At 41.3% G+C, this 21202-nt stretch overlaps 1 protein-coding gene across 2 annotated transcripts in view; it reads left to right on the top strand.

The window, feature by feature from the left end:
• The first annotated feature begins 8545 nt into the window (after positions 1-8545).
• Ddx50 (DExD-box helicase 50) overlaps positions 8546-21202 on the top strand; it is a 28787-nt gene continuing 16130 nt past the window's right edge. For both annotated transcript variants that reach the window (XM_057751618.1, XM_057751617.1), the window contains exons 1-7: positions 8546-8729; positions 12710-13009; positions 15471-15546; positions 16072-16250; positions 18033-18150; positions 18262-18447; positions 19045-19190. In XM_057751618.1, the coding sequence (XP_057607601.1) occupies positions 8643-8729; positions 12710-13009; positions 15471-15546; positions 16072-16250; positions 18033-18150; positions 18262-18447; positions 19045-19190 (1092 nt within the window). In that variant the 5' untranslated portion in view covers positions 8546-8642. The remainder of the gene's footprint in view (positions 8730-12709; positions 13010-15470; positions 15547-16071; positions 16251-18032; positions 18151-18261; positions 18448-19044; positions 19191-21202) is intronic.

Genomic DNA, 21202 nt, shown 5'->3' with positions numbered 1-21202 from the left:
AGAGAAATATATATTCCATTATCAGATATGATACATTCTGGGGGGAGGTAGGGTAGTTCTAGAATCAGCTTGTCTACTGGATTACAGCCAAATGAATCGAAGAAACTGGAAAATGGAAAGAAATTTGAGGGTGGTGAGGATTGAAGCTCATACAGTGGAGTGTTTGCCTGGCACTGGAGAGTCCTGGGTTCAAGCCCCAGCTCTACGTGAAGTGGAAGCAGGAGCCCTAGAAGTTCAAGGTCATAGGTCATCCTTTGCTATGCCAACTTTGAGGCTAGCCTGGGCTGCATGAGGTTCTGCCTCAAAAGGAAGGAAGGAAGGAAGGGAAAATGGTAGACCTATCTAGGGTTCTCCCAAGCCTTGGAGGTGGACATTCCCGCTGGAGCCTGCCATTACACCTCCACTATCCCTTTTTCTTAGTGGTGCTGGTGACAAGTGTCACTGTTGAAAGAAATGTCTTCTTTTTTTTCTTTTTCTTTTCTTTTTTTTTTTTTTTTTGGTGTTTTGGTTTTTCTAGACAGGGTTTCTCTGTAGCTTTGGAGACTATCCTGGAACTAGCTCTTGTAGAGCCAGGCTGGTCTCCTGCCTCTGCCTCCCAAATGCTGGGATTAAAGGTGTGTACCACCATGGCCCAGTTTAAGAAATATCTTCTTTAGTGCCATTAACACACACTAAGTAGATTTGTACAAAGTAATATATTCCATTATCAGTGTGTCTGGATGGTGCCCTGCCCTGTGATGGTAGATAAAGGAGAGGAACTTGAAAAAGATTATGATGAAATTACCACCCCAAACTCACCCTCAATGAGGTGTCATTGCATCAAGGAAATTTATTTGAAAATTAAAGGCATCATGTCTCTCACCAAGATTGAATTTCTTAAGGGCCCATAAATCACCCCCAATTCACGGGATTTCTATTAAGTGTTGATGTAGACTTCATCAACATCATTTGCTTTGAAGGTAAGATGGGTAAGTTGCGGCCAGTTGTTAAAATCTTTGTAATTTTGAACTGTCTCAAAAAAAAAAAAAGCTTTATAATTTTGAGATTAAGTAGTTTATAGTATCAAATGCAATGGGCTCATGAAATGGCTCAGTGGGTAAAGGCACTTGCTACCAAGTCTAACAACCTGAGTTCAACTCCTAGGATCTACACAATGGAAGGAGAGAACCCACTCCCAAATTTTGTCCTCTTACCACACAATCACACACTAGTAAATACAATGTCAGATGTCTTGTTTTATATTCTCTTTCTTTACAGTAAAACACATTTTTAAAATTCAGCAAAGGTCCCGTGAAAGCTCGGTGGGTTAAGGCTCCTAAGTCCAACGACCTGAGTTCAATCCCCAGGACTCACAGTGGAAGGAAGGAACTGACTCTCCCACGCTGTCCTCTGACCTCTGTGTATAATGCCACAACAAATGTAATTTTTGTGAAGTCTTATTATTTATGTTATTGTCTTTATTAATAATCGCAAGTGTATGACCTATTTTTAAGATATGAATGGGTCATGGGGCACTTCACAGAGTTGTCCTGTCATCTCCAGGAGCACACCCGTGTCAGGTACACACAGACTTCCATCACATGAACACACACACACATGCACACTTTTAAAAACTCTTTAGATTTATGCATATGAATGTTTTACACACAATTATTGTGCTTACCACATGCATACCTGGTGTCCTTAGAGGTCAGAAGGGGGTGCCAGATCCTTTGGAACTGGAGTCACAGACAGCTGTGAGTCTGTCTACATGTGAGTGGCAGGAATTGGCCCCTGATCTTCTGCAAGAACACCTATGCTTTTATGTTGTTTTGTTTTTGAGACAGGATTTCTCTATGTAACAGCCTTGGCTTACTGAAACTCACTCTGTAGACCAGGTTGGTCTTGAACTCAGAGCTCTCCTGGCCTCTGCCTCTCAAGTTCTGGGATTAAAGACATGAGCACCACCACCACCTCAAAAGAACAAGTACTCTTAATAGTTAAGTCATCTTCTCTTCAGTTATCCCCCTACCCCGGTCCCTTGTCTCCCCCGCATCCCCCTGCACCTTTTTAAATCAAATTATTGATAGTAGTTGAAATTACACTAGCTCAATAATAGATTGCCATGCCCGTGTGCTCTTAAACTACACGTACGTTCCTAGGTTGTGAACGTAGCAAACATGCTACTGGGACTTGTGGGCTCTGTTCCAGAAACAACAGGAAGGGCCTGCTGCTGCATTTGGAGGACTTATCTGAAGCTACAGACTTGAGGAGACAGGAAACAGGAAAGAGGCTGTTGCCTACCAGGGGTGAGGAAGCTATAAAGCAAGAAAGGGGGCACCCTGTCTCTCACACAGCCTCTCTTCCTGAAGCCTCAGCAGCTTCCAGGCAGTTCTTAGGTGACAGTGCCCTCTTCTGGGGTAACTCACGCTGGCTGTGATGTCCTTGTTCCTACAGCCCAATTCAAAACACAGGCAAAACCGGGCTGGAGAGAAAGCCCAGTGACTGAAAACCTGTTTGGCTCCTACAGAGGACTGTAGGGTGGTTTCCAGGGAATCGATGGCCTCTTCTGGCCTGCCCAGGCACTCACATATATCCATACACATAAATACATGGAATTAAAATTACATTTTTTTAAAACTCACAAAACTATTTACTAGCGAAATGGTGAAACTGGTCACAGTGGCACACACCTTTAATTCCAGCAGAGAAGGCAAGAGGCAGCACATGAGCGCTTTAATGAAAGCTTCAGCTACATAGTGAGTTCAAGACCAGCCTAGGCAACCTGAGATCCTGTCTCAAAAAGCCAAACAGTAACAGCAACAGGAGCAATCATTTAAGGGTGAGCACCTCTGCACCTAACTTCTACAGTGATGTTTGTTGCTTTTGCTAATCGAGTTTCCTGCATTACTGTCCTTACTTGGCTAACAACAGGGTTTTTTTTTTTTTTTTTTTTTGAGCTCTACATTTTTCTCTGCTCCCCTCCCTGCCTTTCCCCTTCCCCCTTCAATCCTCCCTCAAGGTCCCCATGCTCCCAACTTACTCAGGAGATTTTGTCTTTTTCTACTTTCTACTTCCCATGTAGACTAGATCTGTGTAATTCTCTCTTAGTGTCTGTATTGTTGTCTAAGTTTTCCGGGATTGTGGTTTGTAGGCTGGCTTTCTTTGCTTTATGTTTAAAAACTACCTATAAGTGAGTACATGTGATAATTGTATTTCTGTGTCTGGGTTACCTCACTCAAAATAATGTTTTCTAGCTCCATTCATTTTCCTGCAAAATTCAAGCTGTTATATTTTTTCTGCTGTGTAGTACTCCATTATGTAAATGTACCACATTTTTCTTATCCATTCCTTGATCGACGGGCATTTAGGTTGTTTCCAGGTTCTGGCTATGTCAAACAAAACTGCTATGAACATAGTTGAGCACATGTCCTTGTGACACAATTGAGCATCCTTTGGATATATACCCAAAAGTGGTATTATTGGGTCTTGAGGAAGGTTGGTTCCTAATTTTCTGAGAAATCGCCACACTGATATCTAAAGGGGTTGTACCAGCTTGCATTCCCACAGCAATGCAGAAGTGTTCCCTTTTCCCCACAACCTCTCCAGCATAAGTTGTCATCAGTGTTTTTGATCTTGGCTATTCTTACAGGTGTTAAGATGAAATCTCAGAGTTGTTTTGATTTGCATTTCTCTGATGACTAAGGATGTTGAACATTTTCTTAAGTGTCTTTCAGCCATTTTAGATTCCTCTGTTGAGAGTTCTCTGTTTAGGTCTGTACTCCTTTTTTTTTTTATTTGATTATGCGATCTTTTGGTGTCCAATTTCTTGAGTTCTTTGTATATTTTGGAGATCAGACCTCTGTCTGATGTTCTGGGGTTAGTGAAGATCTTTTCCCATTCTGTAGGCTGTCGTTTTGTCTTGTTGATCATGACCTTTGCTTTACAGAAGCTTTTCAGTTTCAGGAGGTCCCATTTATTGTTTCTCTCAGTGTTATATTTAGGAAGTGGTTCCCTGTGCCAATGCACTCAACTGTACTTCCCACTTTGTCTTCTATAAGGTTCAGTTCAGTGTGGCTGGCTTTATGTTGAGGTCTTTGATCCATTTGGACTTGAGTTTTGTGCATGGTGATAGATATGGGTCTATTTTCATTCTTCTACAAGTTGATATCCAGTTATGCCAGCACCACTTGTTAAATATGCTTTCTTTTTTTCATTTGATATTTTTTGCTTCTTTATCAAAGATCAGGTGTTTGAAGATGTGTGGATTGATATCCAGGTCTTCTATTTGGTTCCATTGGTCCTCCTGTCTGTTCTTATGCCAATACTAGGTTGTTTTCAGTACCGTAGCTCTGTAGTAGAGTTTGAAGTCAGGAATTGTGATGCCTCCAGATTGTTTTGGCTATCCTGGGTTTTTTGCTTTTCCAAATGAAGGTGAGTACCATTCTTTCGAGGTCTTTGAAGAATTTTGCTGGGCATCACAACAGTTTTGAAAGGTAAATGGGCTAAGGTCATATACCCTCTTGCTTCTCCTTATCATTCTCAACAATCTCTGCCCCCACTGTCTCCATCAATTTGTAACTGCCCATTCACTTCCATATCATAATACAAAGTGTTTTATTTCCTCGTGTGAGGAAAGTTTTACATCCACCTTCAAAGTGCTAGATGTTGTTTGATAGGTCTTTACCTTCTTTATAACTATGGGCTAAAAAAATTAATTTTGGAAATGACCAGAGCGACAAGCTTAGAAATAGTCCCTTGTTTTTAAATTCTAAAAGTCACACAGTTTAATAAGCTAAGGCCAAGGGCAAGGGGATTTTTATAGAACCTTTGATAGAGAATAGCCAGAAAAGAACACAGAATTTATCCTTTTAGGTTATATCAATACCTGTTTTAGAATATTTAGAAAATAGTATCAACAAAATGGTTCCATTGGTAAAGGCATCAACCACTGAGGCTGACAGTTTGAGTTTAATCTCCAGGACACACATTGTAGAAAGAGAACTTCTGCACTGCACACACACACACACACACACACACACACACACACACACACACACACAAAATGCAAAGAAATTAAAGCCAGGCACTGTGGCACATGCTTTAATCTCAGCACTGAGGAGGTAGAAGCAAGCAGATCTCTGAGGCCAGTTTGGTCCACTAGCAAGTTCCAGATAGATCTTCTAGGGCTACTTTGTAAAACTCTTATATTTTTACAGTGTTCTGCCTACAGGCCAGAAGAGGGCCACCAGATCTCATTACAGACAGTTGTGAGCCATCATGTGGTTGCTGGGAATTGAACCCAGGTCCTCTGGAAGAGCAGGCAGTGCTCTTAACCACTGAGCCATCTCTCCAGCCCCAAACTCTTATCTAAAACAAGTTACATGAAAATATGTGGTTTATAACAATGTTTCGATAGTTATATTTGGACCTAGGCACATGGTTCCTGCCTGTAGTTCCAGGCACTCGGGAGGCTGGAGCAGGATGATCACCTGATCCCACAAATTGATGATTGTGTTTTGAATCGATGTCTGTGATGATTTATATTGATGGTCAACTTCACAGGATCTAGGTCACCTTGGAGGAAATCCTCTGGGCATGTCTGTGAGGGAGTATATTTGGGTAATTGATGTGGGAAGACCCAAACTAGTTGCCAGACAGAATGAAAAGTTATGTGGATGGAATGTGGCCAGCTGCCTGTATGCCTCCTGCCACAACTGCCCTGCCAGAATGGGTGCTACCCATGAACTAGGAGTCAGAGGAAACCCTCCCTCGTGGTCCTTTGCAGATATTTGATCACAGCGATGAGAAAAGTTCTGTTTTAATTCCCATTGGTTCCAAATCTTATGAGCAGACATACGTCTACTGAGATATTTTTTTTAGTGATTTATTTTTATTTTGTGCACTGGGTTTTGCCTGAAGCACATCTCTGTGAGGATGTGGAATCCCCTGGAACTAGGGTTACGGTTATGAGCTGCCATGTGGGTGCTGCAAATTGAACCGGGTCCTCTGGAAGAGCAGCCAGTGCTCTTAACCGCTGAGTCATCTCTCCAACCCATTTATTGAATTTTAAAATTATAGTTCCCATTCCTAGGTTTCCTAATTGATTAAGCTAAGCTGATGGCTACCGAGTCTTCCACTCCTTGGGCAAGTTACTCACGTCTAGGCTTATACTATCCTTTTTCGCCTGGTTTGATAGAGATCTGCGAGTTGGTTCGGGGAGTTTAGGACTTTGAAAGCATTAGTGCAGGAAGCAGGGCCATCCTCTCAGCCCCAGATTAGACACTTGCTTTCACAGAGAGAGCCTTTCTTAAGCAGGGGAGAAAAACAGCAGTGAATGACCTCACAGGCAGAAAAAGGGAACTCTGTGCTATAATGGGCTAAGATGTGATGGTAAAGGAGATAGGGGACCAGGAAGTAGGAAAAGGAGCAGGGGTTTTTATCCTAGAAGAGCAAAGAACAGCTTCTGGATGGAGAGGAGACAGACTTGGCCCAAAGGTAAATGGTGAGGTAAAGGGGACCCCCCCCCCCCGTGTTAAGGTGAGGTGTTTAATTTTAGTTGGGCATGTTAATTAGGTGAGCCAAAGGGGGCTTTTGATTGCTGGATGTCAATATTTGATAGTAGGCCTAGCAGGAGGAAGTGGCCAATAAGGGACTAGACCTTGGGCCTAGCCTTAGGAATGCAATCTAACGATTTTCAGCAAGGCAGAGGGGTATGGGGAGAAAGACAAGGCCTGCCAGAGCTACATGCTTCAGTGAGCTAGTGTCCCTCCAGGAGGTCATTTTGAAAGAAGTCACTTGAGGAGGGAGTAGAGATCTTAGGCTTTTCCTTTTCAGGCTTGCCATGAGAAGTTTTGGCATGAGAATATCAAAAATAGGATCCCAAGAAGCTAAAATTTTCCTTCATCTGTCTGACCTTTAACCACAAGAAAGCAGCATCCGGTTTTGTTTTTTTTCCTGAAGCTGAGAACTGAACCCAGGGCCTTGCACTTGCTAGGCAAGTGCTCTACCATTGGGCTAAATCCCCAACCCTGCATCTGTTTTCTTTATCCCCGTTTTTCGTGTGGTATTCTTCACCCTATCTAGGTTCCTATGTATACCATATTCTGTTGTGGGGCACAATGACTGTCACTGTAGAACTGGGTGTGGGTGTGAGGAACAGGCTAGATTTAGAAAAGTGATTTAGATTTATAAAGATTTAGACAAAGAGACCCCTATGTATTCCTCTAACCTTTGGAAAAAGCTTTTTTTCCCCTACCATCAATCCCTGAACACACCTGTTCACAGAACTGAATCCATAAAACTACATTCAAATAAACAAGCATGGACTTCTAGGTCATTCCTTAATCACACGAAGTCTGGAAGCTATCACACAAACTTAATACTGTGAATATTGCGATCCCGGTTATTCACGTCCAGCTCCCAAACTCAGGGCATGTAGCCATCTGCAGTTTCGCTAAGACTGTTTGGGCTCAAATTACAAGGCTGCTGCACTGGGCAGTAACATGTGGCTTGCAAGAATGCCCCTTCGCCGACATCTCAGTTCTGTGTCTTAGCTCCCCTCCGGAATGAAATAGCTGATCGAATGAATGAAGCGATCATCTAATGATAACACAGGTTTAAGGACTGGGGTTGTTCAGTTGACAGCCTGGCCTGAGAGGTACTGGGGATTGAATCCAGTCTTTGTGAACACACACAGAGACCAAGAAATCAATCCGCCGCTACTAACATATCTTTTGTGTAAGTTTGTTAACTCAGAGGCAGTCAATCCTGATCAGTAAAATTAAAAGTACTTATTACAAATAAGTCTGTCAGACACATTGGGTTTGCTTTTCTTAGGTTCTTTTGGGTTTCTTTTCTGTTCCTTCTGTTTCATAGGAGCAATCGCCTTCCCACTCTGAGAAACTATAGCTGAGACTGGTGTGCCCATCTTGGATTCTCTAGTCCCGCTGGAGCTACTGACTGGCTTTGGACAAATTCCTTTCTTCGGGTGGGTTGTCTCTTCTGTGGAGCCTGGGAACTAAACTGAAGCCATAACCTAACGCCTGCTTGAGGGGCGGACGTCGTGCTGCCCGCGGTCCGCCGCAGACCCCGCCAGGCAGCCTCAACGACAGTGCCCGTCCACCCGCCGAGCCGTTAGACGCTAACGCTCCACCCACTGCGGGGGGCGGGGCGGAGGGCTGCAGTTTCCGGCGGCGAATGGCTGGACGGCGCGTGGCGCTCTGGCCGGCCCCGGCGCGTGCTGGCCCACGGAGCTGATGCATGGCGCGTCAGCCCCTCTTCCCTACCGCCCGTGAGGGGGCTGCTCGGGCCCTGCAGGGCATGCTGGGAAGGGAGGTGTTCCCGGAGGGGGAGGGGGAGCCTTGGAATTCTTCGTGCTGCGCCGCCGATTGGCCCGTGCTCTGGAGCCGCCTGTCACTTGAGAGAGTGGGCGGGCCTAGCGGGACCTCTCGGCGTTTTCATTGGCTGAGGGAGGTTGCGGCTTTCTGGAGGCGTTTCCTCCCGGAGAGTTCGGGCTGCTTTGCTCCCGCGGTGCGGTGCGTGGCCCGGAAGTGACGCACGGCCCTGGCCGGCGGCCGCCCAGCCCCCGCTTCCTTTCACGCTGTCGGTGTCCGTAGGTGGTCGTGGCCACCGCACCCGGCGGGAGGTGGCGGCGGCCAGTAATGCCCGGGAAACTCCTCTGGGGGGACATCATGGAGCTCGAGGCACCCTTGGAAGAGTCCGAGAGCCAGAAGAAGGAGAGGCAAAAGGTGCGCTGCGGCTGGGCCGCGCCTCCCTCGGGCTGCGCTGGCCTGGGCGGGGAGGGGAAGCGGTCCCTGAAGGGGACGACCTGTCAGTACCGGGCGCGAGCTCCCGAGGGAAGGCTTCCCCTCGCCGTGCCCGGCCCTCTGAGGCCCCGGGGACCATCCCCATCGCTTCGGCCCGGCCTCCGTGACACTTCAGCCCGACGGAGGCCCTTGTGCCTGGATCTCTTCCCAAGAGATGGGCAGACTCGAGCTCCCATCGCCGCGGAATCTGCTCCTTTCCCCTTTCTTCGGCGGCGAGGCCCTTCATTTGGTTTGCCAGGGCCTTCGAAGAACATAATTAAGAAAGATGATGGCTTTGCCTATGTGTTGCTTCTCTGTCGCGGTGTCGTGTCTGCAGCAGTCTTGGGGAAGGCTACCTAGGTTTACAATCCTCCATGATTGGGTAATCGAAGCATAAGGAATAGTGGCACAACTAGGGTTACCAGGGTTTGGCTGTGATGGAGTTCGTGGGGGTTGTATTATGAATAGCCCTTACTGTCAGTATTTTCAATCCACAGGTATTTATTGAGTCTAATTTGTGCCTGACTCTTTGCTGAGTACCAAGGAGCTTAAGCTAATTAAATATGCAAAAATGGTCCCTGCCCACCAGGAGCCTGTAGAGGAATTTTTAGAGGCTCTACCCCCACCTCCGTCCGAAAAAAAGAAAAGGAAGAAAAAACAAAAATCAAAAAACTCGAAACAATAGAGGATCTTAAGGTGCTAAGAAAATGCACAGGTAAAATTTTTACTGGAGACATTTGACCTGGAGGAAAAAAAGAATTGAAGAGGATAAAAGTGACTGTGGGAAAGATGAAATCTGATAAAATATTTATTCTGTAGCATGCTAGGGATTAGGGAGGGAGTATCCTTAGGACTTACCACCAAGGTAAATTCTATATTATAGCCAACCAGTCTTGCTTCCTTCTTCCTTTAATGCCATCTTCCTAATGGGCATTGAACTACCATGCCTGACAAATGCCCAGCATTGAGCTGTATTCCCAACCCCCATTTTTCTGCTTTTGTCGAATGTGCTAAATTTAAGAGTTACATCTTGTCACTTCTGGTTTCAGGGGTTTGAACTTGCCCATATCCATTGCCCACATTTTCACCATTTTTACGTGTGTAACCAGGTGTCATCAAGTGTAGAGTCGTTCTGCTGTCATGACTACCATCCATCTCGCGAACCTTTTTATCTTCCAAAGCTGAAGCTCTTTGCCCCTTAAATAATAACTCCCAAGGCTTTGAGTTTTACTACTGCAGGTACCTGGGGTAGATTATACATCTAATCTCCAAACAAACTTTAATCTTAGTTCCTCTTGAAAAGATTATTTTCCCTTTCATACCTAAATCTTTATGATGGAGGAGGGTCATTTGTCTATGTGTTACTTTCATTGGTTAATAAAGAAACTGCCTTGGCTCTTCAATAGGACAAAAAAATTAGGTAGGCGGAGTAAACAGAACAGGATGCTGGGTAGAAGGCAGTGAGGCAGATGCTATAGCTCTCCTCTTCGAGATGGACGCAGGTTAAGATTCTTCCCGGTCTAGGTAATGTTTGTATTTTCCCAACCATACAGTGCACAATAATCTCATTCCCCTTCAAGGTCTTGCTCAACTGTTACCTTTGTGATTGATTTTTTTTAAAAATGTATTTCCTTGTAAAGTTAGTTTTTTCTTAATATATCCTGAATATCGCCCAAAGATTCTTGAGGAACTTAATGGTATCTTTGTGTATCCTTACATTTTACTATATTTTTACATGTTGAAAGCTTTCCCTGGCAATTTCTCAAGCAATATCATACTTGTTGATTGCCCTTCATGAAAGAGAACTAGAGATTTGGAAATGGACTGGAATATGAACTAGCATAAATAGAACATTAGGCCAGATGAAGATAATTTTGGGTTGGATATATTGAGATAGGGAATTCATGTTCTTAGAAAGTGAATGAAGGTGGAGAAGAGGCAGGAAGTGTGTGTTGAAGGCAAAAAACTTGAGCTTCTGCCGAGGATGAGGAAGAGGAAACCCTGAAGAAGGTTGAGAGCTAAGCGCTAAGACATACAGAGCAATGGAAGCAGGAGACAGTGTCAGGCCCTGTGGCTCCAGTACAGAGTAGCGGAGTTTTCAGCACTTAGGGATGTTACAGAGTTTGTACTTCAAGCTGTCTCATTGACTTGCTCCATCTTCTCCCCAAAGTACGGGGTCCTGGAGCAATCCAAAGCCCAGGACTGCCTCCTTAAGTAATCTTGTTTTTCTATAGGACTTACTTATAGGGAGTGCAGTTAAATTAAAAATCAAATGATGTAGCACTTTTTCTAAAGGCGTTTTCACATATTACTCAGTTTTCTCAACTGTTTTATGAATGAGAAAATTGTATGCTAAAGCACTTAAATTGTATCAGTGGTGAAAGTTTAGTGCTTGTAGTTTTTAGTATAATGAAGTACTGCTATCTAATCTTTTCTGAAGCAAGTGATTTGTTTATTTATTTACTTACTTGACCAAGGGACTCTGAAGGACTAAATTTCCAAATCATCTTTTGTGGTCTGTAAATATTAAAAAATGCTAAAAAAAAAAAAAAAAAGAACAAACAAAAAACAAAAAAAGCCTCCTCAGTTTGGTATTTAAAGGAAAACAATTTTTTTTTAATGTATATGGATGGTTTGCCTGTGTGTATGTTTATGTACCAAGTGCATGCGTGTCCTCTGAGGCCACAAGAGGCTGTCATATCCCCTGGAGCTGCTCTGTGGGTGCTGGGAAGTGAACCTGAGTGCTTTGGAAGAGCAGCCAGTGCTCTTAACCCCTCTCTAGTCTTGGTTTTGCATTTAAAAATTGAAGTTACAGAATTGTGCCTTGGTGTTGCCTTTTTTGTTACTCTGTTAACCTAAACAGTCTTAATTTTCAGGCTTATAATCCTACGGAAGTGTAACAACTGGTTTTATATAAATTACATTGTTTCATTTCTCTTTAATCTATCAGAGTTCAAGGAGAACTATGTCTATATTAAGTACAAAATACCTGTTCCATGCTTTTGGGAGGTGAAGGCAGGAAAATGGTGTTGAAGGCCACCCTGAGCTACACGAGAACATGTCTCAAAGTAGAACACACAATTCAGGGAGGAAGCATGATGTGAAAAGAACATAGACTTTCAGGTCAGACAGGGCTACATTCCATTCTGTCCACTTCCACCTGCAGAACCTTTGGCAAACATTTGACCTCTTAAATTCTGCTTCTTCATCTACAAACTGGCAAAGATAATACAGGTTCACCATCCCTTATCCAAAATCATTGGAGCTAGATGTATTTTGAAATAACTGGAAATCATTAGAAGGGTTGGGGACCTGCAGCCTTAATATTAAATATGGGTAGTCATACTGAATGGGATCAATAAAGACTATAAGTAGCTTCACATTAGTTGTCAAATTTTGCCATCGAATGAATTCAGATCAGATAAGGTTTTGTCTCCATATAAGTTACAAAAACACTTTCGGTTTTCAGAGCTTTATGGATTTCGGAATTTCGGATAAGGGATTATGGACCTGTACTTCCCTGATAGGGTTGTTATGAAGATTTAAACAAGATAAGCCGAAAACATTACACAATGATGGGTAGGTACTCAATACATTTTTTTTTCCCCTTTTGGAGATGTTAGTTTTTATTTGCATCTTAATTTATAATTTTGAGATTTCATTCTTTTCCTGAGGAAGAACTATTTAACATTCCTAAAAGTCTTAGGATGGGATTAGAAATGTTCTAGAGACCGAGTCTTGGAAAGGCAAGAGATGACATGACAAATTGAAGCAGGTAAGATGTAGACCCTGTGTTAACTAACCAGTCTGGATTTCTTGCAGGTAGAGTGTAACTGTAGGTTGAGCTTAGCCAATGGGGAGTCATACTTGAGCTTTAGAGTCCTAAAAGGAGAGCTTGGCACTGTTTCCTTCTTTGTCTGCAGAGTGATAGAAGGAAGTCAAGGCACCATTATGAATCAGATGAGAAAACAGAAACAAGAGAAAATGGTGTTACAGATGAACTGGATGTTGATGCTCCCAAGCCCAAAAAAGCTAAAATAAGAGAGAAGCTAAATGGAGACACCGAAGAAGGACTTAGTAGACTTTCCGATGATTTCTCCCCATCTCATAAGTCAAGAAGAAAAGACGTACCAAACGGAGATGCTGATGTGTATGAGAAAAGGTCAAAGAGAGTGTCATCCTTCGAAAATTCTACTCATAAATCAAGTGATAAAGTGGAGGAGGTACACATAATATTTGCATATGGTGTTGTCTTTAAAATGGAGGCTGACATGTTCTTTTAGGTTCATTAGAATTGATTCCATAGTATTTCCTACTTAGTATCTAATGTTCTTTGTTTTTTTTGTTTGTTTTGTTTATTCAAGACAGGGTTTCCCAGTAGCTATGTATGGAGCTAGTCTTGAAACTCACTTTGTAGAGCAGGCTGTTCTCAAACTCACAGAGTTCTGCCTGCCTCTGCCTCCCGAGTACTGGGATTAAAGGTGTGCACTACCACTGCCTGGTGTGTCTAATGTTCTTATTGAACCAGAGAACCAGTATAACTGAAACCTGAGCCTTTTCCACTTTGGTCCTTGTTTCTTTCATTGTGTTGTCTTTTTAGACACACACACATACACAATTTAGTGTGTGGTTAAGTCACTTTTCCTTCTGGTGCATGGGTTAAGTGTTGTTAAGCTTAGCAGCAGGTGCCTTTGACCTGAACTAACTTGCTGCTACCCTACTTCCTATATTTTTTTTTCTTGAGACAGAGTTTCTCTGGATATTAGATTTGGGGAATTAGAGTTGACATGCTTAATATAGACTCTACTCCAAGACCTGCTGTAGTTGTGCTTCTTCATTAGTTTAAGATGGGGTCTCATATAGTAGCCATGTTAGTCTTAAATTTTCCAGGTAGCTGAAGATGATTTTGGACTCTGTCCTTTTGACTCTGCCTTCCAAGTGCGAGATTACAGTTGTATACCACCATGTAGACTTTTTTTGGTTTTGGAGGCAGGGTCTCACTCAGTAACCCTGGCTTGTCTTGAGTTCAGAGAGATTCCCCTGCCTTTGCATCCCGTGTGCTGGGATTAAAGGTGCTGTTCCATCATCATGCCCAGCTGTCTGCCATACCATGGACTTAGAGCTGCGATACTTAGGATAGTTACTTTCTTTTTAAAAGGGTTCCCCCCCTCTTCTGAGTGGTTTTTTGTAGGTATATATGTGCACTGTGTATGTGTCTGATGCCTATGAAGCCATAAGAGGGTGTCAAATTTCCTGGAACTGGAGTTAAGAAATGGTTGTGAACTACCACATGGGTGCTGGGCACTCAACCCGTGCCTCCTGAGTGCTGGTTTTAAAGGCATGCACTACTGTGCCTGGTCTCTCTTTGATAATAACTATTATAACCTTTAATTTGATAATAGCTATAATTTTATTAAATATATTTTCTGGACCGTTGAGCTGTACTTCTCCTTCTTCTACCCCTATATTATTCTTAGGTTTGGTCTTTTTATTGTGTCCCAGATTTCCTGAATGTTTTGTGATGAGAATTGGTTGGTTTTGCTGTTTTCTTTGATCAGTGTGTTTATTTTCTCTATGGTATCTTCAGTGTCTGAGATTCTTTCTTCTATCTCTTGTAATCTGTTGGTAGTACTTGTCTCTGTTCGTTTACCCAGATTTTCCATCTCCATCCTTGCCTCGGTTTGCAAAAAGTCTAAATAACCTACATGTCTAATAGTGGTCAGTTAGTAAATAAAATATGCTGTGTGTGCAGTAGAATACAGCTATTCCTGCTGGCAGTGGTGGCACACACCTTTAATCCCAGGACTCGGAAGCAGAGGCCAGTAAATTTTTGTGAGTTTGAGGCCATCCTAGTCTATAGATAAGCTAGTTCCAGGACAGCCAAGGCTACACAGAGAAACCCTGTCTCTAAAAACAAACAACAAAATTCAAATTTACATATATGTGTATGTATTTATATAAAAAGACTAATAATAGTGTGATCTGCATCAAATAGCTTCTCCTGGTTCTGCTATCATCTGAACAAGATTGTAGAGGCATATATCATATTCCATTAAAAAATAATGGAGCAGAGAGTGTTTTGTAGTTAAGAGTGCATGCTGTTCTCCTAGAGGACACAGGTTATTTTCAGTGCCCACATTGGACAGCTCACAACTCCCTGTTACTCCAGATCTCTAACTCTAGGGCACCTTTCTGGTTTCCTTGGGCACCTGCACACATGTGGTGCACACACAGACATATAAATTTAAACATAGTTTTTTAAAAGGATACAAAAGAATGAAAATCTTCTTTTGAAAATATTTTATGCGGTTTGGCATGATGGTGTATGTCATTAATTCTAACACTTGGGAGGCAGAGGTAGGTGTTTCTTGAGTTTGAGGCCACCCTGGTCTACTTAGCAAGTTTCAGAGCTGCCAGGGTTACATAGTTAGATTCGTGTGTGTGTGTGTGTGTGTGTGTGTGTGTGTGTGTGTGAAAAATAAGTATACTTGCCATTTATGGGAATGTTTGGCTATGTACATCTGTAATCCCAGTACTCTTTGAGGTGGATGCAATCAGAATTATGGCCGTCCTTTGCTGCATAGCATGTGAAGGACTAGGTGGGAAGCCCCGTCTTTCACTCTAAAAATGAGTAAAAGTCAGTATAAATTTTATTATTTAGAATGTTGGTTTCATTTTTGACAGACTCTAACACGTGAACAAAAGGAAGGAGCCTTCTCTAATTTTTCCATTTCTGAGGAGACTATAAAGCTTCTAAAAGGTACTGTGATTTTTCATATCATTGAAGATCTGCTGCTAATTTTATTTTTTTATTTATTTATTTTTATTTTTTATTTATTTATTTTTGGTTTTTCGAGACAGGGTTTCTCTGTGACTTTGGAGTCTGTCCTGGAACTAGCTCTGTAGACCAGGCTGGTCTCGAACTCACAGAGATCCGCCTGCCTCTGCCTCCCAAGTGCTGGGATTAAAGGTGCTGCTAATTTTATAAAACTCTGATTCCTTTTCCTACCACAAGAATTTAAAAAACAAATAGCCCTCTCTTTTTAATTGCAGTTATTTCTACATCATTCTTTTCATTATTTTGACTTGTTTTAACTGTAAGAGTTATCTTTATTTGTCAAACCAGACCATTTTATTCTAATTCCTGTTAGGGGTAGGAATAATTGTAACCATTACTAGGTAGTGTGTCTTTAGGCAGTCATGGAGGAATACAGATTGTCATTTTCAAATGGATTTATTTTTTCCTAATGCTAGTCACAAATTTTAATGAAATCTCATTTTACAGGTCGAGGGGTAACATATCTCTTTCCTATTCAAGTTAAAACCTTTGGTCCTGTATATGAAGGAAAAGATTTAATTGCTCAAGCCCGGACAGGAACAGGAAAGACATTCTCTTTTGCCATACCCTTGATTGAAAGGCTCCAAAGAAATCAAGAAACAATTAAAAAAAGCCGCTCACCAAAGGTAACGGTTATTAAGGGAGTAAAAGCTCTTAATGAAGAGGGACAGAGGAAAAACAATCTTTTGGTTTTGTTTTTCTTGGTGCTGGAATCAAACCCAGGGCCTTGTGCATGCTAAGCTCATGCTCTCCCACTGAGCTGTACCCTAAACCCTGAAAAAATTATACTAGACCCAGAGTCAGTCCACACCTTCCCCATAGAGTCATTACCTGTTTTTTATAAAGTTAAATTTTGATTCCTAAAGTAAAAATTTGTTTTTCACATAGAAAAAGTTCAAGTAAAGCTAAATGACATTAGTTAATGAACACAAATGTACTGTCTCTGAATGTATAGACATCTTCCATAAGTTTTGTGTTACGAAGTCAGTTTACCTTATAGAAATATTTTTATTTAGTATATTAGTGACTTTCTCTTTTCATTCCTGACCTTTGCTTACAAATAATGAATTTTCCAATAAGGTATTTACTTAGCAATTCAGTAAATATTCAATATTATTTCACAGGTTGACTTTTTATAAAGAATATTATACCAATGATATTGCTATTTTTGGGTTCTAGAGATATGGCTTAATTTATTAATAGTAAAATCAATTAACAGAGGGAACTAGTAAAATTCTAGTCTAAAATTTGACATTTTTAGAACCTGTGTGCAGTTTAAGGTTTGTAACAGTGAAGAAGAAAAGTCATCATAATGATTTGAACAGGTATGTTTGTGCTTTCAAATACTCCTAATGTTACATTATAGAAGCAAATTCACATGTATATGGATAGAATATCATAATGGCTTAGGATCAGCTACTATGTCATATTTACTGTATTGGTTTTACAAGATAAGTTGTTTTTCTTTGTTGAAATTAGGGAAAGTTGCAAGAAACGCAGATAGGAAACAGTTGCACCCTACCTTAGTCCGTCAGAAGACTGTTCCTGATAGCACAGCTCCACTACTTCAAGTAGGACCTTGGCAAGAGTTATAACTTCATTGTCACTCAAGTTCATGTCTATAGAATTGGGATCTTAATGCCACCTCATCTGTTTTTTATGACTAGTCACAATCACTAATTCATACCAAGCACAAGCACTGACTTTACTGGTTTCTTAAAGTGCAGTGAATACAGTGACTCACCTGATGGGAACTTTTGCTAGACAGTCATGGATAATGTACATTGTCTTTCTATAGATAGATATCTGTGTTCTTGGGGAGTAATACAAATTTGAAGGAGAAAGATTAAAGAGGGACAAGGAAGTAATAAAAATGTTTGGGAACCTCATTTGAAAAGTCTCTTATATTTTATTTCTTGTTTGTCTTTTGAGATAGGATCTCATGTAGCCCAGGCTAGCCTTGAGGTCACTATCTAGTTGAGGATAATTCTTTTACCTCCCAAATGCTAGAATGGTAAGGGTGCATTACCACACCTGTTTTTATGTAAAGCTAAGGAGTGGACACTAGACTTTGTGCATGATAAGCACACACTTTACCAGCTGAACTATTCCCGACCCTGGAAAATAACTTGAAATCTAATAAAATATGCTGTAGTAAATATAAGCTGTTCTATTTTTGATATTTGTGTTCTCTGCTCCCATACCCCAGAACTAGGGATTAGATCACCAGTTCCTGCTAGATAATTGTTTTGCCACTAACAGTGTGCCCAGCTCTGTCTTTTAAGTGCTTATGAAGTTGTGTTGAGATTCTTACTCTAAATGCATCTTTACAGAAATGTTCTTTCAGGTTGAATTTACATCAGTCTTTAGAAAAGGTGTATTTTTTTTTTTTTAAACTTCTTGTTCAGGTACTTGTTTTGGCTCCAACAAGGGAACTGGCAAATCAAGTAGCCAAAGATTTCAAAGATATAACTAGAAAACTCAGTGTGGCGTGTTTTTATGGTGGAACATCATATCAAAGCCAAAGTGAGTAAATATATATAATAGTCCAAAGTTGTATTGATTTTAAATCTAAAGAAATCATCTAAAACCATATATTTGGTTCTTAACATATTTGTGGTGTTTTTCTCCTCACAGTTAACCACATTCGGAATGGTATTGACATCCTTGTTGGGACCCCAGGGCGTATCAAAGACCACCTGCAGAGTGGCCGTTTGGATCTCTCGAAGCTGCGCCATGTTGTGCTTGACGAAGTAGATCAAATGTTAGATTTAGGTTTCGCTGAACAAGTTGAAGATATTATTCATGAATCCTACAAAACTGGTATGTCCTAGCTGAAATAAGTATATTAGCAGCTGTTTTTTGATAAAACTTAGAGATTTTTATTTCATAATTTTTATTACCCTGTCTCTTGGTATTCTAACAAAATTAAAGTTATTTGGTATCATTTCCCTAAAGAAGGTATAAAAGCATGTTCTGTAATCATTCCATGCAGATTTACCAACTCATTCATTTCTTGGGTTCTTGTTCTTCTTAAATTCTTTGCTTCCTAGTTCAGTTTTCTTTCTGTTTCATTTTAAAAGTTTAATGGTTGCATTGAGGTTTGTATGTAAAAACTTGTCCCAAGTTTTTATTTTTTCATTTTTTTGTTTTGTTTTGAAGTTTGGAATGAGCCGGGCGGTGGTGGCGCACGCCTTTAATCCCAGCACTCGGGAGGCAGAGGCAGGCGGATCTCTGTGAGTTCGAGACCAGCCTGGTCTACAGAGGTAGTTCCAGGACAGGCTCCAAAACCACAGAGAAACCCTGTCTCGAAAAACCAAAAAAAAAAAAAAAAAAAAAAAGAAGTTTGGAATGATTTTTAAAAGCTGACTACATCATGGGACATTAAGAAAACATTTGAATTCTTTTTATTTGTTTAAGATTCAGAAGACAATCCTCAGACCTTACTTTTTTCTGCAACTTGCCCACAGTGGGTATACAAAGTCGCAAAAAAATACATGAAATCCAGATATGAACAGGTTGACCTTGTTGGAAAAATGACTCAAAAAGCTGCAACCACTGTGGAAGTAAGTAGCTTTGCCAGCATGTAGATTTTAGCTTTTAATTGGTGTTTGTTTCAAATTTGATGAAGCTAAACTCAAGCTTTAGGGACCTCTTGAAGCCTCACCTCTTTTCCTGCCCCTAGTAAGATACATAGTAGTGCTGGGGACTATAACTTCGTATGTCAGGCTATAAGTTCAGTTCCCAACTCTCAGAAAAAAAGATACATGTGTATTTCTGCAGTCTGAACCAGAGAGCAAGTAGGATAAGTAGGAGTGATGGGTGTGTGAACAAGGAAGGCCTAACTTAAAAGCAGCTGTCAAATGTGGCCAAAACTGTTACTGCTGTAGCGGCTGGGGTGATGGTGCATGTGCTGAGGAGACTGAGCCAGGAGTATTTCATTATGTTGCTGTCAGCAGAGTCAGCCTGAACTATAGTGTGACAGTGTGAAGAGCTGTCCCAAAACAGTAACATATCCAAAAACTGAGAAAAGAAAGAAAACAATATGACAGAGGCGGTTCTTATTAATGAGAAAGAGTATTTATTACTGGGACCAGTGAGAATGTGGGTAAAGGTACCTTTGGTGAAGCCTGATGATCCGAGTTCCATCTGAGTCTAAAATAGTCAAAGGAGAGAACTGACTTCTGCAAATTGTCCTCTGACCTCCACACATGCACTATGGTATGCAAAAAGACAAACATGCAATAAATAAGAGTAATTAAAGCAAGATTTCTTTTGGGGGGGGGGTTGTTTGTTTTTTGAGAGAGGATTTCTCTGTGTAGCCCTGGCTGTCACTCTGTAGACCAGACTGGCCTTAAACTCAGAGATGTGCCTGCCTTTGTCTCCTGAGTGCTGAGACTAAAGGTGTGTACCATCACAAATGACAAAAGATTACAGAATGCTATGTATAGATTCATACTATTTTAGGAGCTGGAGAGATGGCTCAATGATTAAGAACACTGACTGCTTGCTCTTCCAGAGGACTTGGGTTCAATTCCCAGCACCCACATGGCAGCTCATCACTGTCTGAAATTACAGTTCCAGGGGACCCAACACTCATGCAAAACATCTATACACATAAAAATTTTAAAAAAAATCATACTATTTTAAAAAATCAAAAACATGTAATGCTAAATGAATTCTTTAGTTATTTATAAAGTGTAAGCCCAAAGAAAAAATATTAACATGATTATTTCTTGAAAAGAGGACACATTAGCCGGGCGGTGGTGGTGCACGCCTTTAATCCCAGCACTCAGGAGACAGAGACAGGCGGATCTCTGCAAGTTCGAGGCCAGCCTGGTCTACAAGAACTAGTTCCAGGACAGGCTCCAAAGCTACAGAGAAGCCCTGTTTCAAAAAAGAAAAAGAAAAAGAGGACACTGCAGTGCTGAATGGTTAGAGGAAGCTTTATATATTGAAGACATTTTTAAACATCTACAGATATTGAATGGCATAACAAATACATATTTTTTAAGGCTTAAAAAAATCCCTGTTCTTATATTTTTCACTCCTACATTTGAAGTTCCAGCCATTATTTCATTTTCAAGTGTCAAAGGCTGACCTCAGACTCATTTGTTAGTTGATGATGACCTTTAACTTCTGCTCCTGCTGCCTTTATCTCCCAAGTGTTAGGATTATAGGCAAGTGCTACTACACTAGTTTTATTTCATGTGTATGAGTTTTTGCCTGGATTTTTGGCATTGGATCTCCTGGAATTGGAATTAGATGGTTGTGAGCTACCGTGTAGATGCTGGGAACTAAACTCAGGTCCTCTGGTAGAGCAATATGCCCTCTTAACTGCTGAGATATTGCTCCCAACTTTGCTTTGTTTTCTTTTTGAGAAAGGGTCTCACTGTGTAGCCTTGTTCTCGTCTGAAATTTCCTTTGTTGACCAGGCTGACCTTGAACTCCGGTTGTCTACCTCTTCCTAGTGCTGGGATTGAAGATGTGTACCACCTCTCCCAGCTGTTTGTTGAGTCAGTGTCTTGCTATTTAGCCCAGGCTGCTCCATATCTTGTCATCACAGTTCTAGGTTTTG

Source organism: Chionomys nivalis, chromosome 19 (assembly GCF_950005125.1).
Source record: "Chionomys nivalis chromosome 19, mChiNiv1.1, whole genome shotgun sequence".
Lineage (NCBI taxonomy): Eukaryota > Metazoa > Chordata > Mammalia > Rodentia > Cricetidae > Chionomys > Chionomys nivalis.
Note: the sequence above shows the minus strand (reverse complement) of the source record. Positions and strands in the feature narration are given on the sequence as shown.